Raw genomic sequence first — 21,144 nt, 5'->3', positions numbered from 1 at the left:
ATCTTCCCTTTTTATAAAGCGCAAGTAACACTAAATGCATTGTTTCAAGCACGAATTCATATCTATTTTATTTGTACTGAGACTAGGAGGGGGCAATTCTACTTTTTTAACCTTATATCCACCATACCTTTTGAGATTAACTCCGACTAGAATCAAATCCCCAGCCTCTTGCCCAAGATGGGACAAAAGGTTATACCATCTAAATAAGTGCTAGATAGTTCAAAGAATAAATATTTAATTAATTCAAAGAATAAACAAAAGACACTAGCAAAAGACATTAATTAAAACCTTGATCTAGCGTTCCATTATCTATATAATATACGGTATGTACAATATAACCATAGTCGAGCCTAAATGAGCTAGGTTGATTTTTGGCTTGATTCAAAATTAATTTCAAGCTTGTTTCACTGGGTCAAGTTCGATTTATTTACCTGCAAATTGAGCTTGATCTTTCTTGAGCTACTTGGCTTGCCTTTTCCTTTGATAACAGAAAGAGAAGGAGCTGTAAGGACATAAGGAGGAGACTGAGCAGACAAGCACTGGGTAAGGAAGAATTAAAGCCACCAATGGTGATATTTCTGCTTCCAAACCATTGTAGTTAATAAATTAGGATCCAACTGAAAAGAGAAGTGTTATAAGAATTTTTAGTTAAAGAAGTTATATATTATAAATTCTTAAAAATACTATGTCTATCATTTATTATCAAAATGCAAATAAAATAATTATAAAATAAATATATTTAATTTATTTATATTCATATATTTATAACAAGCTTATTCAAGCCGAACATTGGTGAGCTTGGCATATCTTGTATTTGGCTTATTATATTTTGAACTTAAAATCATGCTTCAAGCTTAGCTCATTTATAACTCAAGCAAACTCATATTGAACCACGTTTCAATTGCAAATGAGATACTCATGAACTGCTCATTCCTTTGACAATCATATCTAAAACATGGAAAAAGTTTTGATCCATGGTAACCTAACTCTGGGCAGCAGTAAATTTGCACTGTCCATATGAACTTGCTATGAAGTACCCAGGGAGTTTGCATAGTTTGGCAGGATTAGAGATGGGTGTGAACTGATAAAGGATTGCAGATTCTTTGTTGCGCACTCCGTGATGATATGAAGAGAATGCGAATGATTAAATGACAAATTTCTATGTTGATTTGGAGACCACCATTGCACCAAAGATGTGGATATTTGTCAATTGTTGTTACTATGTGATACGCGTATCATTTGAATCTGTATGTTTTGTTGTATAATGCCTTATAGGACAAGGGCTGTATCTTTTGCACCAAATAAGGATTCATCTTTCTTCACCAAAATCTATTATTGGATCGTGCAATGGTTGCTTCAAGACAGACAAATAGATAAAGTAGTTGGGATTACTTTGAGAGTTGTGTAGGGTGCGATCCAACAGATGTCTTTGCGAAAAAAAATCAAACATTCTAGTGCGCAGAAGATACAACTCAAACCCTGCTCTATATTTGTGCTTACATGCAATACTTTTCTTCTCTTGATTTCAGGAATGATTTTAATAGGATGCATGCATCATATAGCCAATACAACATATAGCCAATACAAGAAAATATGCCATATTGTCTGACTTTTGGTAGAAAATCTATTACTGCTTTGCTCAATATTTCGTGGCATGAAGTTCTATTTTTTATTTCTTGGATTTTATTTGACATGTCTACCTTGATATGCCACTATCATCAACTAGAATGACTATGCACAGGTTTCAATCACAAATTCGACAATTGGATTTTATTTGTCAATATTGAATTAATCAATAGATAATTTATAGATATGTCTATCTTGATATGCCACTATTATCAACTAGAATGACTGTGCACAGGTTTCAATAACAAATTTGACAGTTGTTGGCTCTCTCAAATCATCAGCAATAAGTATCACAGAACTACACAGCACACACTTGAGAACAATACTTAGTCTCTATTTAAATATATTTATGAGTTTGAAAAATCATCTAAATATTTTTCTAGTAGCGGTTCCAATAAACTCACACAGTCATACACTAAATTAATATGGGACTCCTAAAATTATATTTAGGAAAGGTGTACTAACAGCAGCCTCAAAAAAAAATCTGGGAACATACACATCCATTATTATAGCATTGTTGGAGAACGATGCACTTATCACTCTCTCTTGACGTCTCATATATTTACAGAGAGACTACTTGTGTTACTGATTGAATGACATCTTATACCCCAAACCATACAGGATCAAAGTTATAAATTTCTTCTATTGATTTTCCTACTCAATTTTTAAATATTTTATTTTCTAACTCACACAAACGTATCTATTCATGTTTAGTTTAATTTAATGCATCTGATTTACCAAAAAAGAAAAAAAAAATCTGTGTACTACATGGCCCTCACAAGAACCCACATTATGCTATTTATTCATAAGTTGCAGCTATCTATGAGGAGGAAAAGGGGCTTTGGTGCTTCTTAAAAAAGGCATGGCGAATGCGACATAGTTACAACGTTATTGAAATAAAATTTGCCATTCAGAAAGAGCCCTAGGTTTATAAACACCCGAATTGGTTTAGGTCATATTTCATCTTTGGTTTGCTTTTTTTTTTTTCTAAAACAAAAAATTTAGAGGTAGGTGTCCCTAAATTAGGCAATGACCAATTTAGTCCTAGTTTAAAGCACAAGTATATTGTTAGTTATTAGGATATCTATATTTTTTTTTTCAGTGTAGAAAACATGCTAATTATATTATTGGTAGTATAAAGGGAAGGGAAGGAATATCAGAATCATTCTTTCTGTTTGATACTGTGGCTTGTGAAGGGTTAACGGCAAATTACTTATAGCAAAAAAAAAATAACGGAAGCATATGATCCGTCTTTTCTGGCCGTTATTCCCATCTCTTCCCTGTTTTTTTTGTTTTTTCCGGCCGTCTTCGAGTCTTCGCCTCCTCCCTGAGATATAAGAGCTTGCGATTATTCCTACACCTGCTCGCTCTCCGAGCTCATGACATCCCAACTCCTTTCCTCCTCCTCTCTCCTCTCCTCTCCGATCCCAACCCTCGGCTTCCATCTTCCTCCCCCAAATTCTCTTCATCTCCCGCAGCCACCTCGTCCGAATCCGAGAGTACTTCGGGCTCCATGGAAAGGAGGAACCCTCAGGTCAGCCAAGAGGAAAATCTCCATAACTTGTTTGGCGGCCGATCGCGGTGGAGATGCGGGATGGGCGTCATGGATTCCCCGTCGAGTGTCTCCGGACAAGATTCTGAAGCTCATCTCGGGCGCCACTTCCAGCCCCATCTGCCAGTTCGTCGAGTCTCCCCGCACTTTCCTGCACTCCATCGACCCGCGGATCAAATTGGTATCTTTTTTATGTTTCCTCTTAGTTGGTTGTAATACTTGACCTTTGCTTGACCTGCTTCAAGTCATCGGCTTTCTGTTTCTATTTGTCATTCGAACAGACATTTCGTTTGCAAAACTTCTCTTTTCCTAATCTGACATGGCTTGTGTGACGCATATGTTTCTCACACGCATTGGAGGATGACTTTAATGCGCTGAATTGCCTTGTTTTAGCTATTACCAGACTTACAAGGTTTGCTCCCTCAATATGAGACGGAATGATGGTGGCAGTATGATCTGTCGAATTTTGAGAACATTGCATGCCAGTCTGTTGATCAAATGTCAAGAGTCATGACCCTCAGTGATATCTTCTTGCGATGACAACTTTGGTGGACAGGTGGAAACTATGGTGAAAACTAAGACAAATAGAGAGGCCTTTCCTACTGGTCATGTAATTTAAGCTCCTTTGCCAGTGTTCCAATTTTACTTGGAAACAATCTGGGCAATAAGGACTGGGATCATGGCTTGATATAGAGAATGTTATTCAGTATTAAGGTGCATATTATAAGCCAAAGAGCTAGGTTGAAATACAATTTCCCAAATGAAATACGTCTGTCTATTCATAAAATATTCTTGATTAAGCTATGAATGTTACGTACTTGTGAAAGGTGCTTTGTTGCAAGATAGGCTGGCAAACCCAAATGGGTTGGAAGTAGGTAAGTTCTATCTAACTAGGAAGGAGCTTGCCACATGAGTTGACTATGGAACTTTCACTTGACCACCCACCACTCTTGTCCCTAATGACTGAGTGACTCTTGCTCCTCAACTATTATATTTGAAACTTGAAAGCCAATTTGTTTGCATTTGACGTTCATATGCACACCTATATGCTGATTCTTGTTTCAGTTTTGATGCATGGGAGCCAGGGTTGACTAAAGTTTTCGAGTCCACCTTTTGTTTTTGGATATAGGAGTTTAAAGTACGTTAGGACTAGGCTTAGTATGTCTAATATCTTATACATGGCAGCCTGTTAGTAATAGTAATAATAGTCAAAGTTTGTCTTTTACTGAAGTCCTAATGCTAATGTAGTTAGTCTTGTAGTTGGAGTTTTCATATGCTAGTTGAGAGCGAGAGAGATTGCTCTGCACATGAACTATACATGTTCCTTACTTGTGTGAAGAAAGAGATAATAGTAACTAGTTTCTTTTCCTCTTAAGCTTTGGCTTCTCAAACAGCTGTTAATACTTTGCTTGGTCATCATACTGATTGTTCATCTTTTTTTCTTTCCTTAATCCCTACTTGAGTTTGTTTCTTTCCTCAGAGCGCTACAGTGGATTCAAGTATGTTGTTACAGAGCCGAGCAAAGAGCTGGTTGCTTGTTGAGTGATGGGAGCTGGGTGCTGGGAAAGAAATCCTTTAGTTAGTTTACTGTGTATAGATAGGATTTTGATGTTTAAGGACATAGAAAAGTGCAAGGCAGCTGACTTCTACCCTTATTAAAGGCCTGCAGCAGATCAAACTGATTAAGCTTGCATCCAAACAATGTCTTGTTGGACAGGCCAAAATGGGAGAAGGTTTTTTGATACCTCAGGGTTGTTAAGAGAGCTAATACATAAAACTAATTCTTAATATTGATGGTAAAAAAGCTTTTTGGGTATCCAACATTACTGGGCAAGATTCCCACCAAAATGATTTTTAGAAGACTCATCTACAAAGCTTTGCAAAATTCAAAATTTATTAAAGCAGTTAGACTGGTGGTTATTAGAAGAGTAAGGAGGTGGCTCAAGGAGTTGTTATCAGAAGGGCTCAAGGAGTGGTATAATGCAGCAGGACCAGGCTCGAAAGTGAGTAGAGAAAGTTCTCAAGAGGCTGAATGTTATCTCTTAGAGGTTGGCAGTGTCTGAGAGTGTGAGAAAAGGGTGGTGGTCATGTGAACTCGGGTATATAAGATTGTTGGCGATTTTGGTTGGGTTGGTCACTTGGTTGTCTTGTGTAGTTCTTCTGTTTTTCACCCTTTTTATTTCTTTTTCTTGTTCTCTTTATTTCGTTACCTTAATGAAATTTGTTTAGGATTTTTCGAGCCCGGCCCTTCTAAAAAAAAAAAAAATCATTTTCAGAGTATAATATCTCATTTTATTGTCTGATGATAATATGAATACTACAACCTTCTTAGCAGATCTGAATTATAAATATAACCAAATCTATGCCATAAATTCTCTTTTCTCTTAGGCTATTTGGAACCTAATGTTATGATGTTTCTAGACCTCTGCAAACCAATGAACCATGCAAATACTTAGGTTCTCTAGACAACATGCTTCTTAACATTTTAATAAATGAAGAAATAACAAAAGTAAAAGAGCATTGATAGTTTATATGTGCAATGAATTTGGCCTTGTAAGTTAGTTTCGGTTGAAACTTTGACATTGATCCAAATTTCAAACTGCTTCTAGTCCAAACTGAAACATTTTGGTTTCACTTACGTTGCTTCAGGCACATGTTCAAGCCAAGGGATCTGGTTTGAAGCATGGTCTTTGATGCTGAAGTGGTCAGGTAGGGTCATCGTTCATTTTATTAACCCAACACTTACTTTTTTTGGTGTTCTCTCGTCTTATACAAGTGGTGATCCGCACCCTTTTGGTTAAAAGGTTAGAACAGGATATGTTTCCTCTCCCTTTTTTTTATCTTTTCTACTCTCACTTTCTTCTTCTCAACTTTTTACTATCCTTTTATGGAGTACTTGATCCAGACCTTCACCCTTCTTTGACTCTTCATAACTGAAGGTGGAGAGAGCAATGCCATCCCTCTTCTCTTTAGATTTTTTTCTCTTCAAATATGGCTGCAACCTACTTTCTGCTTCTTTCTTTATGGACCTTTCTTGTTGCTTCCTATAGTCCCAAGAACTAGAAAAAAAATCCCAAGATGTCTCTATACTATAGATCAATGTTAGAGCAATTACATTTTCTCAGATGATTCTTGTAATCTTTTTATTGATGGATCATTAATGTTAAATATTAAAATGCTATTATTTATTGTTAATTTCTGTGTTTTGTTTAGTTGCTGCCTAAGATACAGTATGCTGGTTTTATTAGGATATGAACTCAAACTTTAGTATTGTATCTCTGAAGTTTATGTATAATTCCAATCTTTGTCTGCATCTTTTGGATTTATTGATAAACATTTAGTGCATGGAACTGTCTTATTTTAGATTTTGGAGTGATTTGATGAAGCCATCTTCAATTCTTCTTAAGTATTTTTATTTTTATGGATATCTAATATAGTTCATAGTTTACGGAATTATATTTTGATACCCATCTTAAGAAGGCATCTTTTTAGACTCCACTGATGGCAGAGTGAATGCTTTTCTAGGGATTTCATGAAACCATTTTCAATTCTTCTTAAGTATTTTCATTTTTACTATATGTGTATCCAATATAGTTGACAGTTTGTGGAATTATATTTTGATACCCGTCGTAAGAAGGCATCTTTTTAGGCTCCATTGATGGTACAGTAAGCTTTTCTCATTTGCTAGATAATATTTCTCATCCTGAAGGCCACATGCCATTCTTGTTAAATCTTGTATTACACATCTAACTGAGAAGTTTGGTTTGTTTTCAAAATTATGAGAGCTACTATTACTTGATATTAAATTTATTTTCTAAATGTTCTTTGGTATGCTTCATTTAGTTTTCTTCTATATAACTTTTATCACTTCTACAGGTTTGGCTGTTGGCACTTGTCATCTTACCAGCTAGGTCACACATTTACATGCGCTTTGGATTAGTTTTATACCTCTCTATACTGTCAATATGGATTCTTCCAACTCCTATTTGGATGGTAAGCTTGATGCTGAATTTACTTGGTTTGTCACAAGTTTTATTTTGGTTATTAAACATAAGAGTTTGTACATTCAAGTGCATGCAATAATGTGTATTGGGTCTTCTGCTTCACAGACACATTGTTATACCTTATTGCTCTTATCATGTACTAGATGGTTTGTTGGACACTTCAAAATTTGAATTGTTTGACCTTTTGGATTTTGGACAGTTTTTGTTTTGCTATAATCACAACTTGTATTGTGAAACTAAGATTGCATCATCTTCCTATGTCATTTCATGGCACTTTTGACAAAGGTATTGAACCTTAATGTAGCCATAATAATATTCTTGTTTATTTCATTTAGTTGTGGGCCAGCTGGTCCAATTGGTCATCTGCATATATCCTTAGTAAAATACATGTATACTTTGATGGATGTGTCATGTGTTGCTGTATCAAGTTTTTGAATGCTGTTATTTCTTGTTCTTCTCAGTTTCTTACACAACATTCACTTCACATGCATACTTTATTTAAATTTCAGCTCAAGTTTTTCAAGTAGTCAAGTGAAATACTTTCTTCTTTTCAGGACCAACTAGGAAGAGTGGCTTTGCTTTCAGGGATCTTATTTATCATGCTGGGATTGGGTTCAGATGGTGTACCTCCACTTGTCCAGTTAAGAACTCCTCCTGCATCTGTTTCAGGATTGTCATGTCTTCCCTCATCTTTAGCAGGTTATTCATATACAATCATGAAGTTAGGACCGTTGCAATTCACAAGGAAAGGCTTGTCGGTGGCGAGTACATCTGCCTGTTTAACTTTTACTGTATGTTCCCTTTCTTCTCACATACAATTTTGCAACATGATTTCGCTTTGCATCTTCTTGACATCCTCTTAGCTAATTCTTTATATGACTATCTTCACCTTTGCTTCCTTTACCATAATAGCATGATCAAGAAGACTCCCCAGCAATTTGGATCTGGTTTCTTTTTACTAAGAACCACCTCTTATGCCATGATGGCTTGTATATTTTTGGACCAGTGCTATCCATCCCCTCATTGCTTGCTTATTCTCTTTGTGGATCTTTCTGGTCTAATTTGTAATCCCCTTATCTGGATGATGGCGGCAATTGCATTATGAAACCTTTTCAACCATTTCTTATCATTATAATTGAACTGATATTCATTAGAAAGACTTATTAATTGGTACTTTGTAACTTTTGCCCACATCCTCTTGTAATGCCTATTCACAGTTGTGAAGGTAACCTAGATCTCTTGTTAAAATAATACTGAGTACGGTCTTACCAAAAAATGGTCATAGCAGGTTCCTCTGCGGTGCGTGTTTTGCACTGTAGAGAACTGTGCATCCTTGGATAGCTGCCACATTGCCCATATTGGAAGTGGATGGCTGTGGTTCATCTCCCCACCTACCATGTTTGGCATGCAACACGATGATCTCTATTTTTGAGATGAATGATGGCTGTCCGTTTCCAAGATTGGTAACATGGTGAATCCAATGATGCATGGCTCTCTGTCGTGCAAAATATGCACCACAGAGGATCTGAACTCTGGTCATAGCAGATCCATCCCTTCGCATGCAGATCTGGTAATATTGCTTTCTCTGTTACTATTTCCTTCTTCTAGTCTTTGCTAACCAATTACCAAAAGTAGCTGAAGTAATTTATGTATCATTGCTTGTTTTCCTATTATGACTTTTTAGGTTTTATAGTTGCTTTCTTACAATTTTTAAAAAACATTTTTTTTAACAGATCTTTCAAAGTGCAAGTCTATGCTTGACGACGACTACACCTGAGCAACTTGCATCTGCATTTCGGTGGTTTATGGTTCCATTGACGTTTATAGGTGTTCCAGTAGCTGAGATATTACTTACTCTCCTACTTTCTCTGAGGTTTATCAATCTAGTCTTTGATGAGGCAAGTAGCAGTTAATAATTGTAGTGAGCAATGAAATGTAAAGTTTTGGTTAGTAAATCTCTGTTTTTCATTTGATAAACGTTGATTGGTTATCGATCAAAGAGAATCTCTTGTCATTTCTCTCTCTTTTAGTAAAACAATTGCTTCCTTAAATGCTGATGATTTGCTTATTAAATTTGACAGGTTCGCAATGCTGCATTGGGGATCATAGCACGTCGAGTACAATGGCACCGGTTAACAATAATGGAAACGTTGGATGGTAAACATACTTAGATTATTTATATCTAATTGGTGACTTGCATAGGATTACTCTTGAGCCAATATGGCCTCGGATGCCACTGAAGAACAACCTTATGTTTTGTTTTTTCACCTACAAAATCTGTTTTTCTTTTGTAAACTTGGACTTGCAAATGCAAACACATGCATATATTAAGGAAAAATAAAAGTGTCCTTAATAAAAATCTAAGCAAAAACCCAGGGTGGAATTCTGTCAAATATACTCCAAGGCAAACACCCTACTGAACATAATACACAAATGCTATAGTTTTAAAGCTAACACTTGAGATATAACCGCAAGTTATACTTGACAATAAAATTATAAAGACTAAATAATTTGATATAAACCAACTGCTTCTATTGATGGTTAAAGAAGCAACTTTTATTTAATATTGGACAGGTAGTGCTTGTTAGTATACTATGTGTGTTTTTTTGAGATTTGCAGCTTCTACCTTTTAAGATATAAAGCAAACAAGACCTCCGTTATGTCTTTTTAATTCAATATCATATAGCTACCTGAATCTTTGGGCCAAGAGAAACCCAAACAGAGTTGAGATTTGAGTATAACTGTATAAGTATAACTCACTAAAGGTCTGTTTCATTACCTTGGGTGATCATAAAGACATACTACTTTAATGTATGAAGAGGTTCCAAAAGAAGATGCAGAGGGTAAGGGAAAAGATTCTAATCTCACATGTGAGAATTTTTGAGGGTACGTAATCTGTTGTTATTTGGATTATCTACATAATCTGTTATTAACTTGATTATAAGTTCATGTATTAAGTTTAATATCCACCTAATTTGCTCTTGTTTAGGTGAGTAAGCTGATATAAATTGCATTTTTTCAATCATACACAGCTAAGGAGGTCAGAGGCTAATTTCAGTAATAAAAGGAAATAATTATGATGACAAGACGCGGTACCTGCAAGAAATTGTAGATACTGTGCTCATAGATACTGCTTCTGGTAACAGAAACAACCTTCGATACAAGTGATACAATCTTTTTTAAGTTTCAAGGGGAGATGAGATTTGAGTTCATCATTATGCAGGTGATCATACTTTCATCTTAGCTGCTAATACACATATGCAACATGATATTCCAGAAGCATTTTGAAAGAAGTATAAAACATTCAAAATATACAAGACTTTTGTTACCAAATACATGCAGGGAGACAAAACTTAGGACTTAAAATCTAGATTTTTAGCTGACAGGAAACCTTTCCCTGTAGACTAGAAGAATCTCCTTCCTGAACATTGATAGTGTATTACCTGATAATATATAGATTGCTTTAAACTTTTCCACTACATTGTTGTCAATATGTCCAAGCAAGAGAAAAACTAGTGAAGCAATTGCTGATATTTGCAGTCAAAGATAGCTTGGCTTGGCCCTTTGCCTGAGATGAAAGTTAGTTAAGATTTAGATCTTTTATGAAGTCTACAAGTTAGGTGTTTTTTTAGGGAATTTTAATTGTCCAAAATCCAAATTTACGAGGATTCTAGATTAATTGTAGAGTCCCCAAAAGGCCTGAATTATTATAATCTGTTGCTGGTTAAGCCTCTTAAAAGTAATAATAGCTCTGCAGGTTTTGGTGGTGCTGAGATAATGATGTGTGGAAATTTAAGGGCTGCACATTGCATTTTGCATATTGTGTTATTTGTGGGATTTCAATATTGCGGAAGTTATTATATTCTGCAGTTGTTAGAAGTAAATATCCTTTTCATGATGATTAGTAGTAGGAACATGTTGTATTTGTGGCTTTGCATTGCACACATTTTGTGGCTCAACAGAAACTTGCTTTAACTTTGTTGTCTTACGGTTGAACTGCAATGCATGCTTATGGTTCTAACTTGTTAAGTCTGACTTGTGTAGTTTGCTTCATGTATGTTCGTCGGATCTTCAAGAATATTTTTAGTCATGCTGAGCAAATTTCCAAGGTCAGTTTTCTATTTGAGACCCCTTTCCATTATTGAAGTCCATTCAAATATCATTAGGTCCCATAAAATGTTTAGATGTGAAGGTATTTCATGATAAATATCTTTAGCATATTCCAGATTCAGCCATTTTCAGTGTTAAAAGCATAATTTGTATTGTAGCAAACTTTTATGAATTTGTTGTAGATCATAATTTGATGACCGAAACTAAGGCATAAAACCAAATTACAACAATGCGGAAAAAATGAATTTTTAAGTTGATTAAGAAGAAAGTATATCAATTTGTGTGGGAATATTGAATGAAATGCTCTATTCAACCAAAAGTTGAACTCTATTTATGAACGCTCTATTTTATGCTAGGTCGGTAACTGACACAATTGTCCTAAGATCATGCTGTCCCCCATATTGACTAATAGATGATGCTTCTGAGACTAATTAGTGAAGCAACATCTCCATGTATGATATATGATATATGTGATAATACCTATCTACTATTTTTTTTTTTGTCTTATTTCCTAACATGGTTGTTTAATTGAAGGTTGTCTGGGCTTGATCTATCAGCATACAGGTGACCATTGGAACTTTTTGATCTGTAAAGTGAAATCCAAATTAGCAAGACACCATCTAGTCTTCACCTCCTCTTCATCCCACTTTTATGACATGCCTGTTGAAATTTCAAACAAAAGCGTCCAAATTACAGTCTCATTTGCTGGATTTTTGATAATATGATTTACTGTCTCAAACTGTTTCTCATTAAATTTTGCTGTAAATTACAGTTCTGGACAAATGATGATCTAATGAAGTTAAAAGTTCTCATCTGAAGCTTAATTCTTTACCTTGGAATGATGTTTGTCAACCTTTGTACTTGATCTTTCAAAATTGTCTTTGACAGGCAATGGTTGCTAGAGGTTTTCGTGGTAATAGCAACACACATAAGATATACTTCTTTTCTGAGTCTTCCCTTGGTATTGGAGATTTCCTCTCCTTGCTGTGCCTTCTTGGTCTCATAGGTGCTGCCATCCTGTCAGAACAATTCCTTATATAATATAGATTTTGTTCTTTGGTAAGTCCTTTACCAATTTTTAGTTATGATTTATGAATGACTGCAGTTTTTACAGTGTAATGTATGACTGATCTTTTCAGCTACTAAGATCCCATACGCAAAGGGCAATTATCTCTGGTTTAATGGACACCGATTTGGCTGCCAATCCTGCAGCTCATAGTCATTGGCTGACAGCGAGGATATCAACTTTGTAATTATAAATGAAAGAAGACTCTCTTGCACTAATGGATGACAAACTGTTTCTTCTGATAGAATCTGGCCATTTTGCACATTCAGTTGTATGATTCTTTTTTCTTTTTTGTGGGAATTTGTATATATCCAATGATGCTCGCAATACTTTAATTTGCACACTGTTGTTCTGTTTGTAACTATCTGATTGATGAGGTCTTCTTTTATTAGATGTGAAGAGCCATAGCATGTAGTCCCCTAGTGGGCTTTAATTGTTGTAATCATGTTAGACCAGTTTCTGACTGTACAGTGCATTATAGTGCTCCTAATAATGTATCTAACTTGGGAACTGTAGCTCACTGACATAATTTGCTCATATTAATTGCAAAATTTAACGCATTTAGCTTTTTCATATGAGCCATAAGGTGTTGTATTTGGGCGTAAAAAGGAAACAAAAACTCTAACAACGTTAACCTGTCCTCTTAGTGGCAAAATCTTCAACTTAGGTTGCCAGATCCATCATGGAATTTCATCTGAACATACACTTACCAGTCATGCAGATGCTTTCTCTGTAATTTCCCTTTGTCAACCTGTTCTTTACATGTATAATAAGACAACATTTGATGTATTAACTGTTTCATTTATTTTGTTATGAACTATTCTTAATGTATTTCTTGAAGTAGATCTGCCAAATAATATGTTTGCTTAATTTTACAGAATCTTAATATTTTTTTTCTTTTTGTTGCGATTGCTGGCCCATAGCTTTTGATTTTGCTGCTGTATCCACTCTTGCTCCAAGGTTGCTTGTTGCCTTCAGAATTTTAGAGCCTTTGCTGGATTTTAATTTTATTTTCTGCTTCATTAGGCTTTAGTTACAACTTTAGGGCTATATTTCTTATATACGTTTATGCTCCTTCCATCTGTGAATCCGTCTATGAGTAGGAATGTACATGCGAAGCAAGGAAATGCTTAAGTACACTACTGATTGCAAGTAGTCTGAAGCTCTCTTCTGTATTCTTTCCCTTATCTCTTTCCTTTTTCTTACTTGTGTCCTCTGTTTCTTCTTAGGTTCCCTCAATTTGATGTACATTGCCATCTATAATGTTAGAGTTTAGATTTGAATCTGAAATTAAATCAGCTCCTTTTTTTTTTTTTTTTTTTTTTTTTTTTTTGAGAATTAGGATGAGAGGAAGCTTGGTCAAAAGCGGGGCTAGCCTGGGATTAGGTGTAGGTATCCAACATTGAGGCTACTTTACCCAATCCACCAGCCAGCACTCTCCCCGAATGTTGGAGCTAGCCTTCCTTCATTAAGGGCTGCATTGGTTGGTCCAGTGAACTCTATATAATCGACACAAATGTGTATCAATGCTATATTGCATGCAGGTATGCACAAACTTTCCCGTAAATGAACATGTGGACATGTACACATTCTCACACTCAATAAGGTTCATGTGAAGTACTACAATCTCATTGGAGTTTATGAACATGTCATGATGTTAGTTATGAATCCAAATTTTTTGGAGTTCTGAGTAGATCCACTGTTCCAATTTAGATTTTATAACTACCAGCGCATGGATAGAGCTAATCTTGGTCAGGACAGATCCCACTTCCTATGGATAGCTGGTGCCATCAACAGAAGGAACACAAGATGGGAACAAGAACTGAGCACCAGTAATAATATGACATTTACTACTGGTTCAAAATGAAGTTCAAATCACCACAGATTTCTGCCTCACTGTAGTGTATGTGAACAGAACAGATCAGAAGGCAGTGGCTTGGAGCTAGTCTTAGTTTCAGTCTTCAGAATGATTACTCCACATGCATAGGTATTGGCACCCCTGATTCAGCAGTCAGGACCCTGTAAGCATCCTGGATTCTTCTAGTCACAGGACCAACTTCTCCATTTCCAATGATGCGCCCATCAATCACGACAACCTGTTGAAAGCAGCCATTGTTAATAATGAATCATCATCCATTTTAACGCACCAACAATCACAAAAAAAAGAAAAGAAAAACTGGAAGGATACAAGTAACTCAAATTAATCAAGCTCTATTGTTCCTCGATCAAGATGTCTACATCAGTCTATTGTACAACTTTCTCTCAAAATGGATGGGAAGACTCGAGTGGTAAATTTTGAGTACATTTTTTGGGGCAGGGGGAGTTGAGACGACTTGCTTATTGCATTAGTCCTCTTGGATGTGCTTGTCTTCCCTCCATAAAACTACCACACCATCTCAGTTCCTGAACAATCCCTATGCATCTCCTCTTGGTGGGGTCCTTCCACCTTTTGGTAGTTTGTCTTTTTAGCTCTCCTGCCTTCTTTGCTTGAATGATGCTAATGCCAAGTTTCTCTAGTTTGCTTTTCACCTGCCACATCGTTGTTGTACAGGGTGGTGTTCTTGCTCTTTGTCCCCCTCCCTTGCCCCAGGAACATGTCTTGGTAGCACTTGCATGCCTTTTGGGAACAAGTGTCTGTTGCTGCACTAGGGCATTCTTTGCCAGGTGAACACCAGAACTTGAATATACAATCATGTATGACACTCTATAACTAAACCTTCCACATGAACAAATGATATAGTAGTTGCCACCATTAGAGTTGTCTAGAGAGTAGTGGTGGTAATTATTGGGGCACAAGACTCATTAATAAAACCACCGGAAGAATTACAATGTCAGAACCATGCAAAGGTATCTCATAACCAGTAAGGATCTTGGCATGTAGAGATATTTAGCTGTTAAAATTACTAGTCAGCCTACTGAACTGGTTTACTATAACTTTTTTTTCTTTTTCTGTGGCAAACAAACCAAAAGCTGAATTAACTTGCATGTTATGTATCATATATTATATTAAAAATATATTTGAAGATAATATATTGCCTTAACCTAGCCACTTGTTGCTTTAACCTAGTCACTAAGTTTTTGGGATTAAAGATGCATGGACATAGTACGGAAAAAATTTATAACCACAAAAACTGGCATGGAAGATAGAAAACAAATAATTTCAGTTCAACATCACAGACAGAGGGACTCACTGGTGTTAGTTCACCCATAGTTCCTGTTGTCCATACCTGTGCACAAAAATACTAATGTCACTACAAGGAGTAGAGAGGATGTAATTTTTTTTTAAAAAACAACAATAACCAGAAAGTTTGAAACTTCGACTTTTCTAATGCACCTAAACATTTCAACAAGTCATTTATTTATTTACTATTCTCCATTTAATTATTAAAAGACGACAGGCACAGTGAAATTTTTGGGAAAATGAGATTAAGAGAATGCACTACAAGGACAATAGTAACTTATTATATACAATAATGAAAGAAATACCAGAACAGATGATGAAAAATTTATATTATGAGCAATATGTTACAAAATAACCATAAATATCAAGCCTTGTTCCGACCATTTTGGGTTTGCTAAAAGAATCCTTATTCACCAATTCTTCTTATCAAGGACTTGTTTACTCTTAATAAAAAGAGGACTTATTTACTAATGGAAGTATTATAGTAACACCGCAACAGATCAAGAGGAGAAGAAAAACATAACCATGTACCATAAGCCTTTACTAAAATCATAGAATAGCCTTTAGAAGTCATGTCATGGTCTCAAGTCCCCAGGCGATATCCCTTGTCATCACCTTTTTTAAGTACATCAATGTGGTTCAACAATCAACATACTTTGCAATTGCAGCCTTTGGCTTGGATATTTCCCAATGTTCTACGAGATCCTTAGTTGTTTTTTTCTCACGATCAAACTTAATCAATTTCTAAAATATTATATCCCTTAGGAAGATCATGTAGGCAACTAATTGTCATTTGTCAAGACAATTTGAATAACACAAAGTTCAAAGAGGGAGTTATAGTAGTCATGTTGTCAATCCTTTTCACCCGTCAAAGTTGTTAATCAATGTTCAAACATGCCATTTTAGTACTCTTTGCTGTCTCTCCATTAAACCTATGATCTCATATGCTATCCCACCAGCATATTGGTGCTAGCTTATGAAGAATGAAGCAGGCTCAACTTATAAATCATAGAGCAACCATGCCTGCAGACAGTGGTGCCTGTATCTAAAGAAAGAATATGACATATTAGAATTACAGCATAGGTATACTGCATGATACTATGTATGCAGCTAAGATATGGTTCCTGTGAATCAAAATACTTTCTCAGCCCCATCATTTCTTAGTGAAAGCAAGAAATGTTTGCATAATAACGTAAAAGCATTAACTTTTCTACTTTTCACTTCACAGATTTCTGGAGACTAGAAATGTCTAAGGCCACAAAGTTCCTCTTGGTCGCATAGGAAATTATATAAACTCAACTCTTTGTTTGTGTCGAGGTTCTTCCATACAAACAAGCTGCTGATAGCTACTTCACGGACATTCTGCAAAGTATTGTAATCAAAAGACTCATGGAAGCATCATCTTATGATGTTGTTTTCACTCAACAGAATGATGTCATATGGGAAGCACTTATGAAGCAACTATCTCAAGATAACATGTCCACTATTTTGGTATCGGTTACCATACCAGTCGGTGACTAGTATGATATGGTATCCAATCATACCATATAAGCACTAGATACAATTTGGCATACCAGTTTGGTACTAGTAAACTATTCTTCTCTTTTTCCCCCCCATTTTTGTTGTTTTAGGGGATAATTTAAGGTTTATGGTTGTTTAAATTATGATTTCAAGGGTATTTTGATGTTATGTCACATTGGTCTCAACAGACCATACGACTGCTTAATGAATACAATTGTAATATAACTAATATAGACAATGCATATTTTTGAATTGGAAAATATATATATCAAGTTGATTTGAACTAAAAAATATGTACCAGCATCTAATTCCTCATGGAGTGTTCATGCTACTTGTAGACATTGGGATTTTGGTCATGGGCAACGAAATCTAACCCATTATCTACGATTGGAGAGTAGTAGCCACTCGAATCTGATGTCTCAAACTTGGGGATATCCAGATGGGTCATACCCTAGTTGTGTAGAATACGATGTAGTATACATAAGGATCTAGATAAATCCAGGAACCTTATTCCACATGCTAGATCATCTGCAATGGTTCCATATCCTGAACCGCCTCAAGGGGCTTGTTTCTACATGCTATTGTATCCTCATGGGCTTAGGTCATGCACTATGGTCCGTGTCCTGCATGGCATAAATGAAATACAATTACCTGGTGAATTGAGTAAAGACCATATGACTGAGTTGTATGCACCCTTGCCATGTCCACTGCTACATCCTTGGCCACCAGATACGTCATTGCTCAAACTGTAATTATCATCATTGCTTGTATCACGAGATGATCTACAACTGGTCATCTAAGGGTACCTGGTCTTAGAATCTGAGGGAACAGGCTTCTCATCAACTCCCTCCAGTGGTTTTGCAATTTTCTTTCCTTTTCCTTGCTTGTTGTTTTGTAAATCTGTTTTCTTTCCTTAACTGCCCCTGCTTGCCGACTCTTTTAGGTGGCTCGACTACCCCCACTACCTTGATTGGACTGGACTGTAGCGACCTTTTCTTAGCATCACTTTGTCATATCTCTGAGAGAATGTCTTAGACATAGTCTTGCGATAATGATCGACTCCCCTTGTCCTCTATGGCTGCTCGGTTTGTTGGAAGTATGGCATGTGTTGCTATGCCCACTGTTCTGCATTCACCACAACCTCCATTGCTATGAAACTAGCCGGTCGAGGAGGTGATCCTGGCTCATCAAGCTCTACCTACCGCTGGCCCTTAAGCTAACAAATCATTGTATCCTCCTCATCATATACGAAGTCATTATGAAGTGGATCATCATGCTTCACCTCTTGGATGCATTTCAATTGGATCCAGTACGGTCCATCCGGTACCGACCGGTATAATATACCATGATATTATCTTTGCTTGCATAGCTTCCCTCTCACTAAAACTGTGCAAGCCCTCTCTAAAAGCTTTACCTTATGAAACATACAAGATATATGATATCAATGATTTGCTTTAATTAACAAAGTAAAGTTCTTATATCCCATTAAAATTAACTTACCTTCTCCAGACATCTAGCAGCAATGATCAAATCAGCTCTACTTTGTACATCATGCTGTGCAGGGCGATTAATCATTCCTCATCCATGTCCATTGCCGTGACCAAAGTCCACAATCTCAGTACCGAGTACCTATCAGTACCTTAGTAGTTCGGTTCGGTATACATGATGTATCGAAATAGCTTTCTAGTCATTCTTCTCAACTTTTATCTCGATACGCCTCAATACAGGTTGGTACGCTTCGGAATAGGTCGGTACACACCTCGGTATGCCTCAGTATAGGTTGGTATGCCCCGGTACAAGTCGGTACAGGGCAATATAAGGCAGTACAGGGCTTGTACTGATTCAAAGTTGAGTTTCGTGTCGGTTTCCTTTTGGTACGGTATGATACGCTCTGTATTGGGCGGTATGGGGTGGTATGGCAGACCTTTCCTGGGACACTATATTGGAACTTTAGGTTGAGGTAGTAGCTGCCAAGATATGTAATTGATTTAATTAACAAATAAATAATTGCACTTCGATTTCATTTAATAAGAATAAACAAGTGTTGCGGATTGTACTTGGGTTACGATACAACTTCCTGCCCATCTGGTAATCCCACCACTGCGTAATGATGTCAATATACTTATCAGCATGCTTTGGATCCACCTACCTAGTTACGACCTTGGGAACATTATCATATGATATAAGAAATCCATATGAGAATACTTCTTACTATCCACAATCCTGAGCACTTGATATAGTGGTGCAATTGCCTTCACTTCTGTTGGCCTGCTTTTAGAACTGTTGGCTTGTCACTAAGCCCTCCAAATAGTCACCTTCCATACCATTATGGGCATATCTACTCTCCTACGACCCAGTACTCATAAACATCCGACACAGGCCCACCTTCTTCTCAATAGGGCTATGGAGTACAACATAGTTTGTGGCAAAGTGAGTTCTTGCTGACCTAGTACCTCACCCCCAATGTGTTTTCTCATCATAAATTTTGCAATGGTTGGGGATGTCTGCACCACCTGCTTAACCCTACAAATTTTGCCAATTCCATCAGAAATAAGTCTATGCAATAGGCAACACATGGGACCCAGTAATGCGTCACCTCATGATCATCACAACAAACTTGGAAGCCTTGTATTATGATCCACTATCAATAATCATCTGCATGACATGTTACTCCCTTATCTGAGCAATTACTTCAGGATGTACTGGGTGTTGTGCACCTTGTCAGAAGCATCCACTGACTTATAAAAGAGTCTTCATATCATGATATGTTAAAAAAATTGATGATACTCTGCAGCCCAAACCATCCATCGCAATCAAAGTTACACCGTAGGTGTGCCACTTGCTCTAGTAGGAGGCTATCTATCACTCTAGCTCTTCATCACTGTTAAGCAGCTCACTTTATACATCCTTTGGCCCAAGAGGATCTACATTGTGACTGCTCTTTGGATGGAGCTAATATCAGACCAGCATTAGATGTTGTCTATGGTATTTGCAGTAATGTGGCTGAAGTGGAACTACAAAGCAATAATTCTCCACAATGTCCTTTTTCTTATCTTGAACAAGCATAGAATCAATCCTTTGCTACTTTAAGTCTATGCTAGGAAAGGCATGTAGATCTTGGTCATGAATGGTGGCTCCTACTAGTATATCTCAAGTTTCTTGTCCTTCACATTAATGAAGGCCCTAACCATAGATGCCATCCGATGCCACCTTTATCGACAATCTCTCTCATTGATGGACGACTTCTATAACCTAGATCTCCTATGGTGGACTCAGAACCAGAAACTCCCTCGTATTGTGAGGACACAAACTATGCCCTGTGCTGGCAATCTCGTCCCTCTACCATTGATCATTTAGACTGTCTCGTATGGTAGTTTGAATTTGAGCCTCCTCCATGTCATCTGGATCTAATTTCTCATAGTACTCCAGATCTCCATGATGGTGGTTTAGCTACCCGACACTTAATCTTTCCTTGCTTCCCTGCACTTCTCTTGCTCACTCTAAAATCGACAAATTGCTTCTTTATCAATTGCCAGACCTCCAGTGGAGATTTTTTACATGCAGCCACGTTAATGTAATCACAGACTAGAAGTTTCAAAATCATCACTCCATCGTGCTAAACTCCGCATTGCATATTTGCACCTCCAATGGTGCCATTTTGAAATCATCACACCTTGCACCCAACCAATATCCTTCTTTTTCCTTCTTGGATCCATTTCTGCAAGTTTGACAAATGCACGTCATGAACCACCTCATTCATCATCATAAACTACATAAAGCAAATCTATACTTTTTAAAGAATAAACAAAATTTTATACAAAAAATTGGACTTTTATAGTTTAATGTCCCTTAATATATGTAGCATGGTCTGCTGAACCGATCGGTACCGGTCGGTTCAGCCCGTACCGTACCGATACTGACAGGTACCGATACGGTACGACTATTAAAATCGGACTATTGAAATCGGTTTCGATCCAATCTGGGTCAGAACCGATCGGTTCATGGCTTTTACCGGTGCGAACCGGCTTGGTTCGCACCGATACATACCCATACTAGTTTGCACCGGTAAATACTCGTACCGGTG

The 21,144-nt window shown here is 36.8% G+C and overlaps 2 protein-coding genes across 4 annotated transcripts in view; one reads left to right on the top strand and one right to left on the bottom strand.

The window, feature by feature from the left end:
- The first annotated feature begins 2,898 nt into the window (after positions 1 to 2,898).
- LOC103713633 (protein ABCI12, chloroplastic) lies at positions 2,899 to 12,868 on the top strand. 3 transcript variants are annotated; one of them, XM_008800635.4, is made up of 9 exons: positions 2,900 to 3,359; positions 7,055 to 7,171; positions 7,737 to 7,803; positions 7,882 to 7,973; positions 8,916 to 9,080; positions 9,264 to 9,339; positions 11,227 to 11,291; positions 12,181 to 12,351; positions 12,432 to 12,868. In XM_008800635.4, the coding sequence occupies exons 1-8, from the start codon at positions 3,006 to 3,008 to the stop codon at positions 12,331 to 12,333; spliced, it is 1,089 nt and encodes a 362-aa protein (XP_008798857.2). In that variant the 5' UTR covers positions 2,900 to 3,005; the 3' UTR covers positions 12,334 to 12,351; positions 12,432 to 12,868. The 3 variants fall into 3 exon arrangements, with proteins under 3 accessions (XP_026662969.2, XP_008798857.2, XP_017699891.2); XM_026807168.2 differs by having other exon boundaries at positions 2,899 to 3,359; positions 7,737 to 7,973; positions 12,440 to 12,868; XM_017844402.3 differs by having other exon boundaries at positions 7,737 to 7,973.
- Positions 12,869 to 13,921: 1,053 nt separating this feature from the next.
- Positions 13,922 to 21,144, bottom strand: part of LOC103713632 (branched-chain-amino-acid aminotransferase-like protein 2) — a 55,187-nt gene continuing 47,964 nt past the window's right edge. Inside the window, exons 18-19 of the mRNA XM_008800633.4 lie at positions 15,550 to 15,585; positions 13,922 to 14,454 (exon numbers count right to left, since the gene is read on the bottom strand). Of these exons, the coding sequence (XP_008798855.2) occupies positions 14,329 to 14,454; positions 15,550 to 15,585 (162 nt within the window). The 3' untranslated portion in view covers positions 13,922 to 14,328. The remainder of the gene's footprint in view (positions 14,455 to 15,549; positions 15,586 to 21,144) is intronic.

Source organism: Phoenix dactylifera, unplaced genomic scaffold, assembly GCF_009389715.1.
Source record: "Phoenix dactylifera cultivar Barhee BC4 unplaced genomic scaffold, palm_55x_up_171113_PBpolish2nd_filt_p 000026F, whole genome shotgun sequence".
NCBI classification, from domain to species: Eukaryota; Viridiplantae; Streptophyta; class Magnoliopsida; order Arecales; family Arecaceae; genus Phoenix; species Phoenix dactylifera.
This window is presented reverse-complemented; position numbering and strand designations above follow the sequence as displayed.